This window comes from Chelonoidis abingdonii, chromosome 8, assembly GCF_003597395.2.
Source record: "Chelonoidis abingdonii isolate Lonesome George chromosome 8, CheloAbing_2.0, whole genome shotgun sequence".
Taxonomy (NCBI): domain Eukaryota; kingdom Metazoa; phylum Chordata; order Testudines; family Testudinidae; genus Chelonoidis; species Chelonoidis abingdonii.
In genome coordinates, this window is record NC_133776.1 from 8,371,014 (window position 1) to 8,390,530 (window position 19,517).

A 19,517-nucleotide genomic window follows, 5' to 3' on the forward strand; every position below is an offset into this window, starting at 1 on the left:
AAAAGAGAGAAGTCAACCAAGGACTTCGGCCATCACAAACACGGTCCACAGGTTAACCCACCCGTGCTAGGCAACGCCCCTTTATACCACGGGGAAACAGAGGCAAGGGAGGGACGGCCTCAGCTCCTTAATAGGTATTTAAGGGACTGATAACAACGACTCCATTGATTGCTAGAGGAGATGTCTCCGTCATACCCCTGGCAGGAGCTTTGTGCTGACGTGACTTGCCAATGAGGAAAAGGACCCAGGGGTTCCTGACCCCTCGACATCTACCCTACCCATTGTACACGCTCTCACCCCTAGGCGCCTGGCTACAGAGGGGCAGCCCGGCCCCCAGACACCCCAGAGAACTAATAATGCAGCATCTGAGGGAAACGGCAAATAGAGGTTGCTAGCAGCACCGTGGCAACTACTAGTGCCCTGGCCTCCCCAGCCCTGCACAGCAGTGGGGACTCCAATTGGATACTGAATCACCCAAAGGGGCTGTGCAGGCCATTGACGGTTGGGTGCACTGTGTGTGTGTGGCTACGTGTTGCCCATTGCACGGTGGGTGCGTGTGCACTCCACCTGTAGGGCAATGTGCGTAGGTGCATGAATGTGGGGAGGGAGATTTGTTGCCTGGAGGTAGGCCTGGTGTGTCCATGTCCAGGCACAAATGTGAGGGGGTTGCGTGTGTTTAGTTCGCACAGATCTGAGGGAGGTGTTGCGCGTGCACTGTAGTGAAGGTATGTGTGTGTGGGAGGTGGGATACGAAGTGTGCTTCACACGGAGTGAGAAGAGGGAGGTGTGCACATGGATGTGACGGGGAAGGGGTGGGTGACTCAACTCACAGATGTGAGGGGAGGGTGTGTGTGTGTACTCACATGGATATGAGGGGAAGTGGGTGTGTGCACACAGATGTGAGGAGAGGGGTGTGTGTACTCACAGATATGAGAGGTGTGTGTGTACTCACACGGCTGTGAAGGGAAGTGGGTGTGTGCACACAGATGTGAGGGGAGAGTGGGTATACTCACACGGATAGGAGGGGAGGGTGTGTGTGTGTACGCACATGGATGTGAGGGGAAGGGGTGGGTGCACACACAGTTGTGAGGGGAGGGGGTGTGTGTGTGTGTGTACTCACATGGATGTGAGGGGAAGTGGGTGTGTCCACACAGATGGGAGGAGAGGGGTGTGTGTACTCACATGGAAGTGGGCGTGTGCACACAGATGTGAGGGGAGAGTGGGTATACTCTCACGGATATGAGGGAAGGGGGGGGTGTACGCACATGGACGTGAGGGGAGGGGCCTGTGCACACATGGATGTGAGGGGAGGGATGTATGTTTACACACGCGGATGTGATGGGTGGAGAGTGTGTGTGTCGCAGGGCAGAAGGCTGGGAGAGGGGAGGCATGTCCCATGGACCCTGTCTCGGAGCCGTTCCTGGAGCTGCGTGGCCTTGCACTGTGCTTGGGGACCGTGAGCTGCCGGCCTGGCCCTGTGGCCACTGAGAGCCGCTCTCTGTTGTCCTGTGTCCCAGCTGCCTGTGGCCATCCTGCCAGGCCTCTAATAAAACAAGTCTTGTTACTGCAGTGCCGTGTGGATTTCTCCTTGGTGGGGTTCAGCCGTTTCCCTCCGTGGGCGTCTTGCACTCCCAAGGAGCCCGACCCAGGCCAGGATAGCAGCCAGCACGGACCAGGGTTACCACCTCTGAGCGGGCTGGATCTCGAGGGGATGGCACCCCAGGGTCCAGACCCCTGCGCCATAGGGGCCTGCTCAAGTATCCCAACCACGTCCAGTACTGCCTGAGGGTCCCCCTCCCTGCTCCAAAGGGGATCCAGCCCCTTCTCCATCCCCAGAGGCTGTGGTGGCCATGGTGACGCTGCCCCCGCCGGCGCTATCTGGAACAGGGCTGCCTTATCTTGCATTCCAGGGCCCAGCGCCACCGGACACCTTCCTAATTATGGGCATCTCCAGGCTCCGGCTGCCTTCCCGCCCCTCCTCTAGCTCCCTCTCCCAGCAGTGACCCGTCTCCTCTGCGGGCTGGCACCAGCGCCATGGCATCCGTCAGCTCGTCTTCCACCTATCGCTCGGAACGGATCAGCACCTACAGCCAGAATGCTCCCCCGGCCGAGCCCTGCTTTGAGCCCCGAGGGTGCTTTGCAGAGGAGGGGGACAGGAGCTCCCTGCACCACGGCCCCTTCGTCACGCGGGCCCGGGACTCTTATGGATACACAGGTGGGGGCCATGGGTGTGGGAGGGGGCACAACCCTGCACGTCCCTCAGGGTGCTACAGCCACTGCTTGCACTGGGGCAGGACGGTGAGGAGGGGCTCATGGGCCTAAGAAGGTGAGAGTCTACTACTGCTGCCAGCTCCCGGAGTCCCTCCTGTTGGGCGAGTGGGTGAGGCCTCTGCTCTCAGCACTATGGTCCTGGTTCAAAGCCCCTGACCACCCCGGCAAGTCCTTGCCTTTATACCCAGCCCAGGGAGGGGAGGGAGGTGCAGCCCCCACAGGGTGTGGGGTGCCCAGTCAGCATCTGCGATGCTCAGAGCCCCAGGTCTATGCTCACCCTTCGGGGAGATGGGTGGGGGCTGCTTCTCCAGGGGCAGTGGCCACAGGGCTGGGGAAGGCTCCTTGACAGCCATCCCTGGTCCAGGGTGGGAGCACTGCCTGGTCAGGGTGTGGTTCAGCATCTGCCAGCATGGGGGTGGGGGTTCTTCATCCCATGCCCCCCTTCCAGTCCCCCGGCTTACTAGCCAACCCCCGCCCCACTTAATTTGCCCAACCCCCACTAGCCAGACCCCATGGCTTGCTAGCCAGACTGCCCCTCTCCTGAGTCAACCCCACTGCCAGCCAGAATCACTTCCAATCCGCCGATCTGCTAGCCAGACTCCTGCCCCAGCAATCGTCCCACCCCACAGCTAATCAGACCCACTTCCAGTCCCCTAGCTTCCCAGCTAGATGCCCCATCAATCTGCCTATCTCCCACTACCCAGACCCCTCCTTCCAACACACCCTCCCACCCCCCGGCTTGGTAGTCAAATCCCCCCTTGAGTCAACCCCAACTGCCAGCAGACCGCTACCAAAAGCCAGAGAGTCCCATGAGCCGGCAGCCCCTCCCACCTGCCTGCTCTGCAAATAGCCTGTTTGTCCTGAGGAAACTCACAGGACCGCCCCCCCCCCGCCCCTTTGAAGGCACCTTGGGGTGTCAGACCCAGCCTGAGTCACAGCCAGCACCATGGGAGAGGGGCAGCCTGGCTTTCTCCCTGCCTGGCAGGTGCCACTCCCTACTGCACCTGAACACCCCACTGCAACCCCCCCAAAGCTCTAACTGCCCCCCCCCCCCAAACACACACTAAACGCCATCACCCCATTCACTGTTCCCTCAGGCTGTTCAAGCAACCTGGCACAGTGGTGGCATGCCTCACATCCGCTGTGGGCTGGGGCCGCATCCTCTCCCATCGCCCCACTCATGCAGGATCCCGGGGTCGTGCGCCCTGCAGCTTGGGCAGCAACATGCGAGCTGGGGGCGACATCATACAGGTGACAGCGAACATGAGCCATTTTCGAAGCCACAGGACGTGGTGGTGACCACAAACAACTACACATCATCATGCCAGGCAGAAGTGAGGACTGGGGGGCATGGGGTGGTGGAACCGGAGTAGCAGGGAGTTGCCCCAACCCTGCCAGAACTCTTGCCCCACTCCCTAAGCGGCCCCCCTGGGAGAGGCTGGGCTGAACGGGGCTGTGTCAGGCAGGAACGTGTCTTGTGCCCGGCTTTCATGGGGTGTTGGTTTCCTGGTAGTGAGTCGAGAGGACGGCCGTCGCCAACGCGTTCACCAACAAGCCTGCCCCAAGACATGGACCCTATGTCTGTCAGCTGCACCCTCACCGATGCAGGCTGCTGTCATCAACGCCAAGCGTGGTGTGGTCGTGCAAGGCGGGCGAGACGCCCAACCCGGTGTACGCACTGAGATCAAGCTGCTGATGCACTCTAGGGCACAGCTGTGTTCCCACCCCCCCCGGTCTGAGAATGAGCTGGGCCAGCTGCTCGCCCATTGGTGCCATCCGCACGTGTGCGCTGCTAGTTAGTGGGCGACGTGTGTCCGAGGGTGGGGGGCAGCCTGTCGGGTCCCAGCATGCACTGCGGTCAGTGCAGGCTGGTCATAAGGGGCAGTGATGCTGGGGCCGCTAGCTGCATGAGGTTCCCAGCTGCAGGGCTGGGCACGCGAGCTGTTCCTGCAGCGGCTACGGGCTGGCCTGGGCCAGCGCTGCAGCCTGGGGGCCGTGTCACTCACCCAGCACCCCATGCCTGCTGCTGGGATATCCTGGCCTGCCCGCCAGCTCTGTGGGGTCCCCCGGGAACTACTACTGGCTCCCAGCAACTTGGCTGGTGTCTCAATTCCACCCTGCTCCTGGTTGGAAAGGTTCCTCTCCATCCAAGACTGCAGCTGGGCTGTTTCAGTGGCCTGTGCGCGCCTCTCCCAGCCCACGCGGGCGTTAACCTCCCCGCTGGCTCGACTGTGCTAGCGATTCAATGTCTCTGCCCCTTGCCTGACTCGTCACGGACTCATTCCCCGCCCCCCGGCGCATGCCTGGTGCATTCCAGCGTCCCTGAACCGCTGCTGGGTGGCACTGGCAAAGGGACCGGGGCAGCCAGCCAGACTGACTCCCAGTGCCAGAGCAGAATGGGCCCACGGGCGGGAGCACACAAAGGTCTCTATTTGGCAGTGAAGGGGCTCGCCTGTTCCCTAATGTTCCTTTGGGCGGCGGGGGGGGCGGGGGGCGGGTGGGCAGGGCTGCATGTTCCCACCTGCCAAGCCCACCCAGCCCCCAGCTGTTTCCCTGCAGCAGCAGCTCCCCCCAATGGCTGGTTGGGGTCGGAGCGGCACACAGGCCACCCAGGCCCGTTTGCTGTCCCAAGGTTGCTGGTGCCCGGCTCTGGCTCGGTCCCTTTGCCCCAGCTGATGCCCCATCACCAGGCCAGGCTTGGTGGAGGCGCCTGGCATGCAGCAGACGCTCTTTGGGTTACTTCAGTGCGCTGTTTATAAAATCCTTTTATTAAATTAATATAAAAATCTCTGTATTTACATCCTGGCCAGTGGAGGGCCCAGAGAGCCTTGGTCGCTGCCCCCCACCCCCATTGCCCCAGCTCTGAGCCCCTGGGACCCTGCCCAGGGCCAGGCAAGAGCAGCCATGCTGGAGGGGGCAGGGCTCAGTGAGACTTTGGGGCGGGGAAGTGCTTGAGCTGTTTCCCCTGGATGCCAACCAAACACCTCTGTCCTTGGCTAAGCCCAGCTGCCCTCCCCCCATGCTCCCTTGCCCCGTCCCACAACCCCCCCTCAGAGGTAGCATGACTGAACAGTGAGGGGGGGCCTGCGGCTCAGGCCTGAGGCGCGCTGGCAGGTCGAGCCCAGGGGGAGGACTGTGGGGCGGGATTCAGGGGCACTGGCAGAGCTGAGGCTGGAGGGCCCGGGGCTGAGATATTTGCAGAGTTGGGGGGGGGCGGGGGGATTAGAACTCAGTGCTGGTTGGGGAACAAGTGGCCCCTGGGGGTGGTGCTGCAGGAAGCTGGGTATTTGCCTTCTGCCCCCCAGGAGTCCTACAAGAGTTGCCCAGAGAACCTCACAGGCAGAGACCAGGGGCTGGACGTGGGGCACCCTTCCTCTTCACCACACAGAGGCTGCTGGGGCAGGTCCTGGGTCAGGGCTAATGGCAGTGGCTTGCTGGGGCTCTGGCTTCTCCCCCGGTGGCAGGCGGCCAATCCGGCAGTGCAGGGTGCCAGGGCTGCAGGCACAAAGGGGCAGTGGCACCAGCGCCACCGCTGCTGGGGCTGGCAGTGTCTGTCACGTCCGTCAGCGGCTGAGGCAGGCTCTATCCGCCGGCCCCACCCCTCACTGGCACTTGTCGTCCATCTCGGAGGGGCTGGACTCACGGGGGATGGAGACGTGCTGGCGCCGGTCCCACAGCTGTTGGATGTCCGTGGTCTCCGTCTCGCTGCTGCTGGTGGTGCTGTCCCGGAAGCTGGCCAGGGGTGGGCGGACCTTCACGCCCTTGGCAGTGACCGAGCCTTCGATGGCCTTGCGCAGCTGGGGGCAGACAGGGCTCAGCAGTGTGGCATGAGGCACCCTCCCTTCCCATGTCCCCAGCTGTATGAGGGCACCTGGGGCCCTTCTCCCCCCACCCCCAGCTGCAGGAAGCACAGAGAGAGGGGGCTGCAGGAGGGTCTCCAGAGACACCCTCCCCGGAGACTGGTGGCACCATATGCTCTAGGGCTGAGGCTGGGTGGAAGGCACCATTGCTCACCCCCCAGGAGGGCTCAGGGGTTCTGTTCCTGCCTCCATGTGACGAGTCCCATAGAGCTGATTTCCCCGCCTCCCCCAGGGGTGTTTGGGAGGTGTCCCCAGACCTGCTCACCTCTTTGAGGGACACCATGCCAACGAGGCGCCCAATGCTGGTCACATATGCATGGTCCACGCCCAGGAGTGAGAAGATGGTGTGAGTCTGCAACAGAGACAGGTGCTCAGGGTCTGTGGGGCAGGGAGCTGGCCAGGACCCCATTGGGGCTTGGGGCCTGCAGGGCTGGGAGAGCCAGAGGAGACCCCTCTCACTGGGGGTCGCAGCCCACAGGGCAGTCCCAGGGATGGGGAATCTGCTGAGACGCAGCCCCATGCACACTGCAGAGGATGTGGGGGGTGGATCTGCAGGGTTCAGAGCTGAACCAGCCATGCCAACATGTGATGGAGTAGGGGCTGTCTGTGTGGGGAATGGGAGAGCTGGGGAGGACTTGAGGGGATGGACTATACCGGAGCCTGTAACCTGAGCTAGGTAAGGGAGGGGAAAGGTCAACACCTGTGCCCGGGAAGGAAGACAAAGGAAGGGGCCGGCAGGAGGGAAGTAGTTTTCAGTTTGGGTTTGGGGCTGTGGGGCGGAATTCAGGGTGTCCTAAGCTGGGATCCAAGCACCCTGAAAGCCCAGAAGGACTCGATTGAGGGGTCCTGACTGTGCCTACAGACTCTGCTGTAACCTGCGTTCCTGTTGTCCAATAAACCTTCTGTCTTACTGGCTGGCCAAGAGTCACTGTGAGTCCCAGGAAGAGGGGTGCAGGGCCGGACTCCCCCACACTCCGTGACAATGTGGGGGGTGGATCTGCAGGGTTCAGAGCTGAACCAGCCATGCCAACACGCGGAAGGGGGAAGGGGCAATATTGATGAGCCGGGGGAGCCAGGCCCCAGGCCAGAGGACGCCTGATGGGGAGCTGGGCTCGGGCTGTCAATGCATCCCTGCGTGGTGCACATGCTGCCAGCTGCCGTGCATCCCAAGGAGCATGGCACCCCTGCCCGCCCCACCTTGTGGAGGGAGGTGCGCTCCACCAGCTGGAAGGGAGCAGGGTCGATCTTGCTGTTGTTGAAGTTCACGGGCTGGTCCAGCTGCTGCTCCTCCCACTCCACGATCTGAAAGGCAGAGGAGCCGTGACTGCCAGAGCCGGGAGTCGGGGGGACAACAGCCTGCCCGGCGTGGGCATGAACAGACGGGCAGGGCAGCCCAAAGCCCAGTGCTCTCCCGACACTCCACCTGCAGCCCCTGCCCTGCCCAAGCAGGGAGGGGGCACTGCCTGGCTCGGGGGCAGGGACCAGGACACACAGAGGTGATCCAGGCCCAGGGCAGGGGACAGGCTGGATATGGGGGACAGGGAATGGGACACGGGGCCTTTCCCCCTAGAGGACGTGGCTCCGATCTGGCCCCAGGGTGGGGGACTGGCTGGCTCAGGGGATGGTGAAGGGGACACCCCCTCTAGGCTGTGATGGCTCAGATCCGGCCCCACGTGAGCAGGCCCTGTTGGTTACCAGGGGTTGGGCGCTCAGCTCGACAGCCCCCCTGGTAGGTGCCCGACTGGCACAAGGCCAAGGCTGCATGGGCCCATGAGCAGAGCCCCCTCGCCCTCAGCTGCATGGGGAAGTGGGCTTCCCTGGTGGAAAGGGGCATTCCAGCCATGCTGCCCGTGGCCCAGCAGGGTGGTGCATGCGGCTTCCCCCCACCTGCAGTGGCTATTCTAGCCCAGCCCTGCCATCAACCGCTGCTGCAGCAGGAGCTGCATCCTCTGCCTGGCAGGAAACACCTCCCACCGGCTCTGCTCAAGCCCGGCCCTGCCTGCCCCCACCCACCCCTGCCTTGCACATGCACAGGAGCCTCACAGCAGAGTGGCCTGAGTGGGGACACTCCCACCACACCTGGGGGGCTCCCCCGGACCCTTCCTGGCCAGGTTTTGCCCATTGAGGTGCTGCTCTGACGACGTTTAATGCGAGGGAATTGGGGTGATCCTTTCCCAGCTGACTGAGCCTCTCCAGCCAGTCCCTCTCCCTGCCCCACCTCCTCTCCTTGTCCCCCCATTGCTGCCTCCCCCCATCCCCTCCCTTTCCCCGCTGGACCCATGGGCAGAATGGGGGAGGGGAGGAGCAGGGGGAAGGATTGCTCTGCCTCCAGACCCCCGAAGAGCAGTGTGGGGCAGGGGCCCTGGGAAGCAGGCCTGCTCAGCTCCTGGCAGGTGGAATGGTGGGGGCGGGAGGGGTATATTTGCTGGGCGAGTGACATGGGCAGTGCCATGAGGACTTGGCAGGGCAGAGCAGGCTCCCCAGGGGCCAGCGGCCCCCAAGCTGGGGGGTTCCCTGGGCTGCGCCCAAGAAGTGTGGGCTTTGGCAGAGCCAGTGGAACAGGACAGATGGATCCCTTTGCTCTGTGCCAGCTGGCCCAGGGGCAGCTCCTGACCAAGGGATGAGGGAGACTCAGCCCCGGGCATCCCACCAGTGCGGCCCTCACCCTGGAGAGGGACAGGGTCCAGCTGGCCAGGCCCCCAGGTAAGGGCTCAGGGCCTCCCATCTGCAGGGTGCCAGAGTGGCAGCGCCTGGCACATGGTGCTCCCGCTGGCACTCACCTCAGAGGGGCTCATCTCGCCAGGTAGCTCATACTGGTCCTGCAAGAGAGGGAGGGAGGCGGAGTGTGAGTCAGGCTGTGGGGACGTGGAGCTGGTGTGTGCCACGGAGTCAGGGGGGGCACGAGAGTGCCCGGCTGGGCACTGACCAAGTGAGCCTGGGGCTCCCTCCAGCCGCCTGGCTCACAGCACTGCTGATTGTGAGCAAGGAGCAACCCGGTCTAGCAACACCCCCACTGCACCCAGCTCCCCACTCTCCACCCTTCAGCCCAGCTCAGCTCCCTCACCCCTCCGTCTCAGTCCCCTCACAATGCCCCACTGGAGCCTAGATTCACCTGCCCCCATGCCCTCCATCCCAGCTCCCCTGGCCCTGGCTCTGCAGAACGCTGCTGGCCAGAGAAGCCAGGTGCACCCCCCCACCCAGCTGCCCCTCGCCCCTCCAGGCACTCACCCCAGACACCTGCCCTCCACCCTCCCTCTCCCCATGCTGCTCCAGAGCTCACTCCTCCGCTGCATGGAACGGTCTCCCTGCCTGCCCTGCCAGAGGCCCAGGGGTGTGGGGTGACAGCATGGCTGGGACATGGCTCAGGGGAAGAGAGGTGGAGGGGTTCAGGTCCTGGCCGGGGAGCTGTAGGCCAGGTATTTAGACACTGAACTCCCATCCATGGAAATGGTGGTTCGGAGCCCAAATACCTTGGAAGGTCTGGGCTTCAGGTCCCATCCAGCGCTCAGCTGCTCCTGGGTCAAGGGCAGAAGCAGGAGGATCTGCCTCTCTGGTTTGCCTGCCCGGGCGGGAGCCAGTTGCAGCGCTACCACCCCTCTCAGCCAGCCGCGCCCCCTTGGTTCCGACCTCCCGTGAGCACACGCCAAGCTAAGCCCCCTTCCCCAAAAGCTGATCCTTCACTCCGAGGCACCGTGCCCCTCACAAGGGGCTGCAGGTAGTTGGGGGCGCCTGGCTATAGGAACAGATCACAGGGCCCTTTGCCCCTCGCTGCTCACAGCCTGGCATGCCCTCAGCCATGCTCCTCTGCCCCTCAGGGGCTCCCAGAACCGCCTCTGCAGTCTGGCTGGTCCCAGGCCAGAAAGGCACCGGCTCCACTGCCCCGCCGCGATGGGAGCACCCACAGGCACGAATCAGGTGATCTCGCTGGGGGGAGGGGAGGTAGATCAGCAGGGGAAGGAGCAATGATCAAGGATGCCCTGATTTCCGATGGGCTGGTACTAGTGGATCATTGCTGGATTGGTCGGTTGGAAGGAGCGTTAAAAGGCTCCCATTGGATCATCTGGGAGAGGGGAATCAGATCAGATCGGGAGGTATTGATTTCCAATTTGCTGGTACGAGTAGATCGTTGCTGGATTGGTCAGTTGGAAGGAGCGTTAAAAGACTCCCATTGGATCATCTGGGAGAGGGGAATCAGATCAGATCGGGAGGTATTGATTTCCGATGGGCTGGTACTAGTGGATCGTTGCTGGATTGGTCGGTTGGAAGGAGCATTAAAAGGCTCCCATTGGATCAGCTGGGAGAGGGGAATCAGATCAGATCGGGAGGTACTGATTTCCGATGGGCTGGTACTAGTGGATCGTTGCTGGATTGGTCAGTTGGAAGGAGCATTAAAAGGCTCCCATTGGATCAGCTGGGAGAGGGGAATCAGATCAGATCGGGAGGTATTGATTTCCGATTTGCTGGTACAAGTAGGTCATTGCTGGATTGGTCGGTTGGAAGGAGCGTTATCAGGCTCCCACCAGATCAGCTGGGAGAGGGTGAAATGGGGGGACGGGTCAGATCAGGGACCATACTGTGCTGAAAGTCCCCAGAGCTCGAGGTGGCTCCAGGATTGGAGTGGTGATGGGCATAGGAATTCTGCTCCCTTATCCTTCCTCTGCAAGTGGCAGACAGGCTGTATGGGGGCAGGACAGGCAGCGGCTGGGGCCAGTCTCTGCAACATGGGGATGCTTCTGCTCCTTGGGCCACTCAGATCATCATTCATGCACTAGGAGGCAGGACGCCTGGGTTCTATCCCTGGCTCAGCCGCTGACTGGTCCCTCCCCACGTTTGCGCCTTGGTTTCCCCACCTGTAAGCAGGGGCGGTGACCCCACAGCTGGCCCTGGCACGGATTGGTGATGAATTAACGAGTGCCGGGAAGAACTCTGCAGACGGAAATCCCAAGGGAGGCTGCAGATGGGTTGAGCTGTGGGGTGCCCTCAGCACAGTATGGGGGAGGGTGGCGCCTGGTCTGTGATTGGCCGAGGCGTGGCACACACTTACTGCGATGGAAATGCGGACGCGCTTCGACTTGCGCTTTTCGGGTGGTGCTGAATTCTCAGCCTTTTTAGCCACAAGAAAAACAGGAGAGAAGACAGAGGCATTACGGGAAACCACAGCATCCTGGCAGGGCTTCATTGCCCCAGGACCTCGGGTGGGGGCTGGGCACAGAGCAGGGGCCAAGGTGCCATGGCGATGGGGAATGCCCTTGGGGTGGGGGGCAGAGGGGCACTCACCTCAGCGGGCTCCAGGGCAGTGTTGGTGCAGAAGAGGCTCTTGAGGGAAATGCCTGAGTGATCTGGGCTCCCAGCTGGGGGGAGACAAGCAGAGAAACCGTCAGAGCAAAGAGCAGCGAGCCAGGTGCTTGCTGGCACTATGGGGCCCACAGGGGCAGGGGGCTCACCTGTGGGGCTTTCCACCAAGCTGCTGGGACCTCGCTTGAGTGCCGGCTTCAGGGGCTTGCGGGACTCTCCGCGTGGCGGGGCCGATGACGATTCCTCTGTGCCGATCTGGGGGCAACATGTACAGGGGGCTTGAACCAGCACCTGAGCCTGGTAGGGTGGGGGGTGAGGCGAGTCCAGGGCATCCCACCCCCAGCTCAGCATGGGGGTGGGGTGGGGGCAGAATATCCCATCACCAGCCAGGTGGGATGGGGAACCATGGGCCTGGGGCATCCATATCCCATCCAGCCCAGCCCAGTTCCAGGGGGAAGCAGCCCAAGCTGGAAGGAGGGTGGGTAGGCAGGACCCAATCTGCACCATCCAGGCCCGGAGGATGTGAGGCCAGCCCAGACCTGAGCGGATGGGGGTGAGGAAGGGGGCACTCCCTGACAGAAGCCCCTCAAGGGCCTGGGAGCACTAGGTGCTTTGGGGTTTCCAGCCGGCAGCTCCTTGTGTGGCAGTGGGGTTGGGGTACAGCAGGCTCATAGCATCCCATAGCCAGCCCAATCCCGGCAGTGGGGTGTGGGGTCCCCGTGCTGCCCACTGCCTCTCACCTGGAACCGCACTCCTGTGTCGGAGGCCTTGTGGTCAGCCTCGTCCTGGGGCTTCTCGGCGATGCTCTTCCTCCCGGCCTGTGCCCTCTCCTGCATGTACTGCAGGCGACGCTGGTAGCCCAACTGGCCGCTCAGCAGTGCCGCCACCTGGGCCCGCTCGATGGAGCCCAGCAGGATCATAGACTCTGCAGGAGACCAGCCCCGAGGGGCCATCACCCCTTTAGCTTGGGAGGTCACAGCTGTGAGTGGCGTTTCCTACCCACTCCCCAGATCCCAGAGGGGAGACCCAAACCTGAGTCCTCAGGAAAGCAGCCCTTGCAGGAGGGCTCAGGCTACCAGCCCATTGGCAGGGCTCTGAGGGTGGAGGGGGGAGGATGGGACAGGGCCCTGCAGGGGTCCTGGCTCCCAGGCCTGTCTGCCCACCTGCCCATGGAGCAGTAGCTGAAAATGAAAAACCCTGCCCCCACCCAGGCTGGAGGCACCGGGCTCCCCTGTCTCTGAGTTGGGTCTCTCTAAGAGCAGCTGCCCTATGGGACAGAGCCTGCTTGGGAAGCAGGAGCTACAGTGTGAGGACACGGGGGGCCCAGGGCTCTGAGCTTGGGGCTGGGAGACAGCAGGACTCCTGGGTCCTATTCCTGGCTCTGCCCCAGGCTTCCTGGCTGAACTCGGGCTACTTCCTTCCCCTCTCTGGGCCTCAGTTTCCCCTACTGCAACCCAGGGATAACAGCTGCGGAGGAGGGGGCAAAGGCTCAGTGCCCAGAGAAGGGAAGGGACCATCAGGGTCTCCTACGGGCCTGCACTCCCCGCTCTGTGCCCAGGTCTGCGCCCTGCCCACCAGTGTGCCCGCTGGACACTGGGTCCAGGCTGACGAGTCTGTGAGACTTGGACAGGGCGTGGGGCTCTGGGGGCAAGCAAGACAGCCCCCCGGGGCCCACAGGCAAGAACTGAGAGGTTCTGCTTCAGGAACCAGCCCCCGGGTGATGAGTTGTGGGGTCTCAGCTAACAGAAGAGCCCTGATCCCCACCCTCTGCAGAAAGAAAGCCCATCCTCCCCTTCGCCCGCCCCACCACTCCTGTTTATTTGCCATCTGGGGTGAGGGAGGATCCACTGAAAGAGGCTGCACTGGCCTTCCTGTTTCCGCTAAACTTTACAGATTGCCATGGTAACGCAGCATCCTCCATTGCCACGGTAGTGGTCATCGCAGGCAGGCAGAGGTGATAAATGTCCAAGTGGGCAGTCATCTGGCACAGGGCCAGGCAGAAGCTCAGGACGATCTCAGTGACTGGCCTCTTGCCAGGGAGATGGGCCCAGCGCCAGAGCACTGCTGACCCGAGAGTCTGCTGGGGAAGCCTAGGGGTGCGGGTGGGGATGGGGTCTGCGAGCAGCCTGCTTTGCCCGGGAGGCCTTAGCACACATGGGTGGCATGGTCCGGAGTGAGCTGGGCACAGCCTAGGCTGGCCAGGGCACAAGCAGCTCTGGACCCCCCGCGGTACCGCCTGCTCCCTGTGCAGCCCCTACATCTCACCAGCTGACTCCACCAGCGCCAGGCTCTTCAGCTGAGTGCTGTACAGCACCTCCTGCAGGTCACGGTACTTGGAGTTCAAGGAGACGTAACGAACGTCCCGCACCATGATGTCCTCCACCCGCACGTTGTACTTCCTGCGGAGGGCAAGGCACGGCCCTGAGCAGGCCGCCGGAGGGCTGCTGCCAAGCGCCCAGCCCTGCTGCGCGGGTCCCCCTCGGCCCCTTTGCTCCTGTTGAGGCTACGCTCCCCTAGTCCCTTGAGGGCAGGTGAGCGGCTCCTCTAGCCGCTGGGGGCCATTTCTGGGTGGATCCTGCCTCTCATCCCTGGATGTGAACAGGCTGGGGCATGGTCCCTGCAGCCACCCAGGCCTGGGAACCACAGAGGCTGCTGCATGGCTCTAGTGCCCATCACCAGTGCATGTAAGCACCGCACTGAGCTCCTGGACTGGGTCCCATGAGCTCCCGAGAGCTTTGGCCTTGAGAGGGGCTTCCTGCAGAGGCTCCCGCTCCCCCTGGGGAAGGGATCCCAGGTGGGCACTTACTCCTGGTGTCCCCAGCCCAGCTCGGGCAGGTACGGCAGCTTCTTGATGCGGATGATGCTGTCGTAGAGCGAGGGTTGTAGGCTCTGGGCCACGGCATTGGCCAGGATGACAGCGATCATCACGGGCAGGATGTGGGAGATCTGGCCCGTCAGCTCGAAGACGATCACGGCGGTGGAGACCGTGTGGGTGACAGCACCAGAGAGCGCGGCCGCTCCTGTGCGTGGCAGAAAGCGCCACAGTGAGACTCAGCAGGGCTGGCATGGCCCCGAGGCAGACCCCATGGAGCTGCACCACAGTGATGCCCCCCAATGAGCCCCAGTCTCCCCCTAACAGCCCCAGGGAGGGGGACCATTATGGGAACCTCATGGCACAGCCCCCCAGCACACCCCCAGAGAGCCCTCAAGCTGCTCTGCCAACCCGTCTGTACCAGCCACCAGTCGCTATGGCTCCCTGGCCCTGTCACCCTGGGGACATCTCCCTCCGGGGAGGAGCCTAGACATGTCTGTGTGGCTGTACAGATTTGGGCTCCTCTGAACAGCCTGGCCCACTCCAGGGGCTTGCAGGAGGGAGATGCACCTGCACCACAAGTAGGTTGTTCGGGCAGTCGGACTGGCTGTAGCCTTTGGTGGCCTCTCCCTGGATGTGGAAACATGGTGCTTACCTACCACGGCGTAGCCCCCCGGCACGATGCGGTAGGTGTTGCTGTTGGCATGGATGCCATCCGGGAACCAGGCTGCCATGCTCTCCCCTACCAGCCGCCCGAAGGCCGCCCCTGCCCAAGGAGACAGGGGTCAAAGCGGGTCTGGGGGCAGCCCAGGCAGGTTCAGGGAGGGGAGAAAACCAGTTGTATCCTGGTGCCTCCAGCACAGTGCCCATCCCTGTGGCGATGCGGCTGCTCAGGGGGCAGTCGCTGTCCTGCCAGCCCTGAGGTGGACAGCAGGGCCCTGCCAAGGGCTGTCAGCTGCTGTGCCCCAGGGAGCCAGCTAAGCGGATCTCCCAGCCTCTTTGTGCTGCTGGAGCAGCGGGAGCCAGAGCAGCACCATGAGAGGTGGCACAAGGTGGTGCAAGGGTCTGTATCCCCTATGGCTGTTCCCTCTCCCTTCCTTCCCTCCCTGGGTGGATGGGGCTCTGGTGCGAGGATGGTGCTGCTGGCATGCTCGCTCAGGGGCAGGGGGAGGGATGCTGTGCCACCCAGCGCTACTAAATGCTGAGCCACCACTTGTACCAGGGCTGAGAGGTACCGAAACTCCTTCCCAAAGCCCTGAGCAGGCTGGCACTCCGGGAAAGGGCCTGCCCCGATGGGCACTCCCAGCATCAGGACCCCATCACACTCACGGGGCACCAGCCACACCAGGGAGCTGCCACTGTTGCCGGAGGACAATGGCCAGCACAAGGGGACTGTGGGCAAACCTGCTCTGTCCCCTCTGCCTGGAGGGGCTGGTCAGTAGCTCGCAGAGGCGCTGCCCCTTTGGGAGCTGGGCTCAGGGCGAGCCAGGAGTGCCTCCGGGGCGAGCACTCACCAATGACGAAGACGGGCATGAAGGCTCCACAGGGCACTGGGATGGTAGTGGCCAGGGCTGACATCCAGAACTAGGGGCAGAGACATGAGTCAGGGCTCATCCAGCCAGCCAGAACCTCCCCACACCTAGCCAGACCCCAGCCAGCCAGGGCCATGCCCATGCCCACCAGACCACACTCACCCAGCCAGATCCTCCGCACACCTAGCCAGACCCCAGCCAGCCAGGGCCATGCCCACACCCCAGCCAGACCATAGCAAGTCAGTCAGGGCCCCTCTCACACCCAATCAGACCACACCCAGTCAGGCAGGGCCCCTCCCACACCCCAGCCCTGGTGCGGGGAAGGGGAGGGGGTGTGATCTGGGCACCCCCAGCCCTGGGGCAGGACCCACCTTCATGAGGATGAAAACCACCAGGGTGACAAGACATGGCAGTGGTGCTTCAGGCCTCGAGATGCCAAAGGACTTCAAACCTCAGCCAGGCCCTGCTGCCACGGTGCGGTGTCAACGTGCCCAGGTTCCTTCTGGCTGAGCTGGAGAAAGACCGCGGAGCAGGGTAACACGGCGTACCTCACCCACATCTCACCATCCATAGAGGCTGCTCCCGTCAGGACCCCAATGGGGGGGTCACTCCCCGTCCATCCTATCCCAGCATCTTGCCCTCTGGTGCTGGAGATCTGGAAGAATGAGGCGACATCTGAGCTTCACGTCAATGCCAGAGCTCAGTTCAGCTCACAGCTGGGGAAAGCAAGAGCACAGGTTCTCCAAAATGAATGCCAGTGATTCCGCTGGCAGGCTGCAAGCTAGGGAGGGGATAGAATTACTGGCCGGCATTAATTTTTGGGTCGTCAAGCGGGAAGGGAATGTGAATGAGCAGAGTGACCAGCGGGGTAAAAAGCCGCGCCTGCCGTGGGGCAACATACACAGAAGTGAATTCCCACTGAAAACCACAGCTGCCCCCACCATCGCGGAAGACCAGCACACCGTGCCAGCAGCATCAGCCAGCAGCTGCTCACAGGGAACCAAAAGCCCAGCCAGCATGCAGCGCCCACCCAGCTCAGTGCCCTGCTCCCAACCACACTCCCCCCAGTCCGGGTTCTCCCCTATCATCGCAGGTTTCCTCCGCCTGTTCTCCAGCTAGGCCTGTTCTGGGTGTGTACTTAGCGCCCCTGCTTGGGATCAACGGCCAAGTCTCAGGGCGAGGAGCAGCAGCACACTATGTTTCATCAAGCGGTTGATTTCTTCTGCTTGCGATGAACTGGACAATCTTGCGGTGAGGTAGACGAAAGTGCCCTCGAAGCCTGCATCCTGGGGAGAGGGCGGCCGATGAGCCACCAGCAGGCAGCTACTGCTGGGTGGCTGTCAGGGATGGGGCGGGGAGGTAGGAGACACTGAGATGCTCCCCGCCACAGCACGGGGGCCCAGAAAGAGGGAGAGCCCCTCAATATATCCTTCCTGTCCACACAGGAATGTCTGATATTACACCCCCGCAGCAATGTCCCCCCGAGTGGGTTGGAGTGACAGAGGGCACTGGACTCACCCGATGACAGCAAAGGCAGGCAGTTCCTGCAGGTCGAAGGGAAGTCACCGGAAGCGGTTTTGAATAGAGCGTGGGGTCTCTGGGGGGATGAGATGGGGGGGGGACGGTCACCAGGGACCTCCAGGGAGGCCAAGCACCGGACGCCTGCTCCAATACTGGCAGTTATCCTGCCATAGAAACCTCCCACTCAGAGACTGCGGCCCTTGGGCCCATACCATCAGGCTGGGCCCAGCTGGAGACCCCATAGCCTTGTTTAGACTCTGCTCCCCAGTCTGCACAGTGCCCCAATCTAAGACCGCTCACTCCCCTCACGCTCTGGCAGTTGCTCTCAATGCCCACTCCTGGCTCCCCTACCCCCACTTCTCAGTGCCATTCAATCACAAGTCCGCTCCCAGACCTGGGCTGCCCCAACCAACTCTGCAGCTGCCTAATCCAACCCCAGCTTCCACAGCATGGGCTTCCCACCCCCCCGCTCTGCCAGTGCCCCTTAATCCCAACCCCCGGCTTCCCCCATCCCCCAGCTCTGCCAGTGCCCCTCAATCCCAACCTCCGGCTCCTCCCACCCCCCAGCTCTGCCAGTGCCCCTCAATCCCAACCCCCAGCTTCCCCAGCCATGGGCTCCCCCCACACTCCCCCAGCTCTGCCAGTGCCCCTTAATCCCAACCCCCGGCTTCCCCACCCCCCAGCTCCGCCAGTGCTCCTCAATCCCAACCTCCGGCTCCCCCCAACCCCCAGCTCTGCCAGTGCCCCTCAATCCCCACCCCTGGCTCTCCCATCTCTGGGCTCCCACCAGCAGGGCACTAGCTGGTGCAGGCCAGAGGGGGCAGTTCCCTGGGGGGCTGGGCGGGCTGTACCTTCGTCCTTGTTCCACACGGCGAGCACGCGGAAGATGAAGGCACTGAAGGTGGCAGCAAAGAAGCCACGCCAATAATTGCGGACGGCGAAGAAGGTGGAAGTGACCTCGATGCTGAAGAGGACGCCTGGGAGGGGCAGAGGGGAGGGGAAGAAGCGGTGGCACCATGGCCTCTTGGCACACCGGGGGCTCCGCTCCAGACAGCCCGAAGCCCTGAGATGTGCCTCCCTGCCTGCCCACGCACAGGCCACACGGGGGCCGGCCAAGGGGGCACTAGACCCAAACACACCACCTGGGGCACCTCCTCTTTTCCAGGTGTTACATTCGTGTGCCAAGGCCACTTGGGACCAGATTGTAACCGCATGGGCAGCTCCTGTGGTTAGGTGGGCACCGTGGGTGCATGCAGTTAGTCCCGTATGGGCACAGTAGAATTTGCAGCTGGCTGGCCCTGAGGTGAGGATGCCAGCTGGGAGATGGCCCCAAGCCACCCTCTGCCAGAGCAAAGGGGCCCCCTCTCCAGCCAGCGGAAGCCATCCCCAACAGCGAGCAGGTCCTGCCTGGTGGCGCAGAGGAGTTGTGCGAGTGAGTGGGCAGTGCTGGGACGTAAACTGGGGCCAGCCCATCTTGGGGGGCAGGGCACTGACAGCCTGGCTTGGGCAAGCAGGAGGGACAAGCATACACAGACGGATGGACGGACGGGGACACTGCCCAGCATGGAGGAACAAGCAAAGAGTTAGACACATCACCAACCTAGGAGCGCAAAGCTGCGAGGGAGCCGTGGGGCCGGAGCTGGGCCTCCCTGGAGCGCAGAGTGGAGGGGAAAGGAGGATATGTTACATCTTCTGGGGGAAGTGCCCCCCATGCAGCGGCCTCTGCCACCCCCGCCATGGGCACAGGGCCTTGGGAACCCCTCTAGGTACCCAGGAGGCCTGTGAGTGTCTCTGGAGCCCAGGGTACCTGCAGCATTGAGGTGGGGGGGAGGTTCCGGATGCTGCTGGGCTCCGTCCCGGGAGGTCCATACAGACTGGGCTGGTGCCCTGGGGGCTGTGTGCCTGGGGCATGGGCAGGGCAGTGGGGGAGCAGCTTCCCTGCAATTGGAGGGGAAAGCGAGAGGCAACACGAGGGCAGAGTCAGGGGGAGGATTGGGGGCTAATCCGGCCACAGCTGTGAGGAGAGCGGAAAGCAGGGGGCTGGGGTCCAAACCCTGTGTTCATCTGTCCTGCACCCCCCATAGCACGCACCTGTGTTCCGCCCCCTGTCGCATTGGAGGTGTCAAGTGGGCATACCAGCAACTTGGGGGGGCAGAGGCTGTGGCCTGTCCCAGGCCTCGCTTCTGGCCAGTTTGATGGCCAGCCCCGGGTGGCTGTTCCCACCAG

At 62.9% G+C, this 19,517-nt stretch overlaps 1 protein-coding gene and 1 pseudogene across 1 annotated transcript in view; one reads left to right on the forward strand and one right to left on the reverse strand.

The window, feature by feature from the left end:
- Positions 1 to 2,034: 2,034 nt before the first annotated feature.
- Positions 2,035 to 4,071, forward strand: LOC116838544 (uncharacterized; annotated as a pseudogene).
- Positions 4,072 to 5,040: 969 nt separating this feature from the next.
- Positions 5,041 to 19,517, reverse strand: part of CLCN2 (chloride voltage-gated channel 2) — a 43,320-nt gene continuing 28,843 nt past the window's right edge. The window contains exons 8-21 of the mRNA XM_075068966.1: positions 18,143 to 18,268; positions 16,142 to 16,188; positions 15,753 to 15,822; positions 14,894 to 15,004; positions 14,233 to 14,446; positions 13,692 to 13,825; positions 12,167 to 12,351; positions 11,576 to 11,681; positions 11,409 to 11,482; positions 11,176 to 11,235; positions 8,912 to 8,950; positions 7,329 to 7,433; positions 6,397 to 6,483; positions 5,041 to 6,068 (exon numbers count right to left, since the gene is read on the reverse strand). Coding sequence (XP_074925067.1) covers positions 5,874 to 6,068; positions 6,397 to 6,483; positions 7,329 to 7,433; positions 8,912 to 8,950; positions 11,176 to 11,235; positions 11,409 to 11,482; positions 11,576 to 11,681; positions 12,167 to 12,351; positions 13,692 to 13,825; positions 14,233 to 14,446; positions 14,894 to 15,004; positions 15,753 to 15,822; positions 16,142 to 16,188; positions 18,143 to 18,268 — 1,553 coding nt within the window. The 3' untranslated portion in view covers positions 5,041 to 5,873. The remainder of the gene's footprint in view (positions 6,069 to 6,396; positions 6,484 to 7,328; positions 7,434 to 8,911; positions 8,951 to 11,175; positions 11,236 to 11,408; positions 11,483 to 11,575; positions 11,682 to 12,166; positions 12,352 to 13,691; positions 13,826 to 14,232; positions 14,447 to 14,893; positions 15,005 to 15,752; positions 15,823 to 16,141; positions 16,189 to 18,142; positions 18,269 to 19,517) is intronic.